Source organism: Notothenia coriiceps, unplaced genomic scaffold (assembly GCF_000735185.1).
Source record: "Notothenia coriiceps isolate Sejong01 unplaced genomic scaffold, NC01 NC01_scaffold00036466, whole genome shotgun sequence".
Lineage (NCBI taxonomy): Eukaryota > Metazoa > Chordata > Actinopteri > Perciformes > Nototheniidae > Notothenia > Notothenia coriiceps.
In genome coordinates, this window is record NW_011369167.1 from 1 (window position 1) to 2,454 (window position 2,454).

Genomic DNA, 2,454 nt, shown 5'->3' on the forward strand with positions numbered 1-2,454 from the left:
CGGGGGATCGGGGCCCCCACTTTGAAAAACACTGAACTAGATAGTAAAGGTTTATATTTGTGTTACATTAATAGTAGTACTCTATGATGAAGAAACGCTGAAATTCACGAGACAGATAGTTTGAACTGAATTCATAGACCTATAGACTAATTTGCAATGAAAAAAAGTTATTTTTATATATTCTTTTACTTTGAATGTTTTATCATTGCTGACTATCAATTGTAGGTCATTTTATTGGAAGACACACATTCTTTATTCTTTTAAAAAAATGTTTATCAACTTTATTTTTTCTTTCACTGACTGAAGCATTTCATGTAAGGATAATGCATGCTCCTTCCAGGTGTGTGGCGGTCACAGCAATTCAAGCGCTAATGGCAGTTGCTCAGACAGTCAATGTGGTGCCGGTTGCCATGACGATCGGGGCGTGCGTGTATGTGGAGGAGAGGGATGCAACGGGACGGTGAGTGCTTCTGTCGCAGCTCTGAATCTCACCAGGAACACCACGGAGAGTCTGAACACCGCCAACGAGGAGCTGCAGAGCGTCGCCAGAAAGGTAGATACGTACATATAGTGTGGGAGGGAGAGTGCATCCTCTTAAAAATATAAAGTATAACATTTCTTTGTCTTTGTTTCCTGTGTCCAGCTCCAGGATATCGCTACCCTGACAAAGGATGTAAAGAACCAGGCGATGAACACGCTGGAGAAAGCACAGAAGAAGAAGGAGCACTTTGAAAACAACAACAAGAAGCTGAAAGATTTCATCAAGAAGATCAGAGACTTCCTCACTGGTATATCATAGTGTTTTTACTGCTGTTATTAGCTCTATACACAATAGTTTGATACTTCTTACATAATGTTGACATAATCACTTAAATCAACATTCAAACGGTTGGCTGGTTATCAATGGGGGGGTTAGCGATTTCATCTCTAGTCCTTAATATCCTTCAGTTAGTAACTTAACCCAAATTGCTCCCGTAGGCATGTGTACTGTTAAGAATTGCATTTAAAGTGGACCAATCATGCTATATTTGAATAATATAGTGTAGGACCATACCTATATAAGGCATATTTATACTTTTTATTTTTCAAAATACCAAACAGATCATTTATTTTAGCCATTCCTCATTTCGCTCAATTTAACACTGTCTTTGCATGGGCTGATTCTGTGAGAACAGCACCATCTACAGGCCTGGCATATGTACTACAGCGTCTCCAGCGCTTTCGAACGGCAATGTCCGTGGCTGTCTCCTCCTGATTGGTGGAGTTGGCCCAATAACCGTAGCGCCACTTCTGTGACGTCACAGAAGTGTTCAAATCTGGATCAGTCTGTATCAGATCCATTGCAGCCCCTTTTTAAGAGATTTGGGTATGGAGGAAAATAGAGAGGGTTGTGTTTTCTGACACTTGGTGAGTTCCCTGGAACACCGGGGACACATATTCATGTATAAAAGACGTACAAAAGTGCATTTTGCATAGGTCACCTTTAAGTCACTTTGGATAAAGGCTTCAGCTTTTTAAAAAATACTATTATTCTTCATTGTGCGTCTCGCCGGTGTTTCTGCAAAGTTGCACATAAATGTGTCTCTTTAAACTTGCTTTCCAAAAGTGAAAGTTGTATTCATTTCCAAAATTCATATCAAAGCAAATAATTGGCTTCAATCGGTATTTGTTGTCATTTTATCTTTTAAAAACAATTTTTAACAGCACTCAAAAAGCGGTTTACTGTTCAACTTGTCGCACACAAAAGGAAGGCTCGCACCTGTATTTAACTTCTGATGATGACATAACAAAATGTAATGACAGACATTTGGAGCTTCAATGGAAAACTTGAAAGAATCTTTCATGTAAACATATGACCTCTGTACAGTTGGAAAAGATTACCTGTGCTCAGAAGTCTAGTTTAGTTCATCTACAGCTGGAATTCTCCTGCGGTAGGATCTTATTTCTAGTATTTATTTGTTTTTGTTTTTCTCTCTTCCCCTTCTTGTTGTGTACAGAGGAGGGTGCGGACCCGGAGAGCATAGAGAAGGTGGCTCTGCAGGTGCTGTCCATCACGCTGCCCGTCAACAGGACAGCTCTGGACAGGATGGTCCAGCAGATCAAGGGCGGCCTCTCCAACCTCACCAACATCGAGGGCATCGTCAACCAAACCTCACAGCACATCAAGGAAGCCAAGGAGCTGCTCCAGAAAGCTAAGGATGCTAAGTAAGTAAAGCTGTTGAAACAACATTTCCCATAATCCAATTTGCTTGAAGGAGCAGGGTTCATTCACTGGCTGCCCACACAAATATAGAAAGCAACTGCTTAAAGGCCCAGTGAAGTGCATTTTTTTGCGCCAAAATGAAATGGCAGTTTCATTCCTTACATATCATTGTGCCTGTTAATGGCTAAAATAATCTTTCATAATTAATGAATTAATGAATTATTAATTTTGCCGTCTGAGCCTAACGGAAG

At 40.4% G+C, this 2,454-nt stretch overlaps 1 protein-coding gene across 1 annotated transcript in view; it reads left to right on the top strand.

Moving 5' to 3' along the window:
• Positions 1-340: 340 nt before the first annotated feature.
• The window catches only part of LOC104963818 (laminin subunit beta-2-like), a gene marked incomplete at its 5' end in the record, with an annotated part of 8,563 nt that continues 6,449 nt past the window's right edge, over positions 341-2,454 (top strand). Inside the window, 3 exons of the mRNA XM_010792456.1 lie at positions 341-553; positions 644-788; positions 1,998-2,205. Coding sequence (XP_010790758.1) covers positions 341-553; positions 644-788; positions 1,998-2,205 — 566 coding nt within the window. The remainder of the gene's footprint in view (positions 554-643; positions 789-1,997; positions 2,206-2,454) is intronic.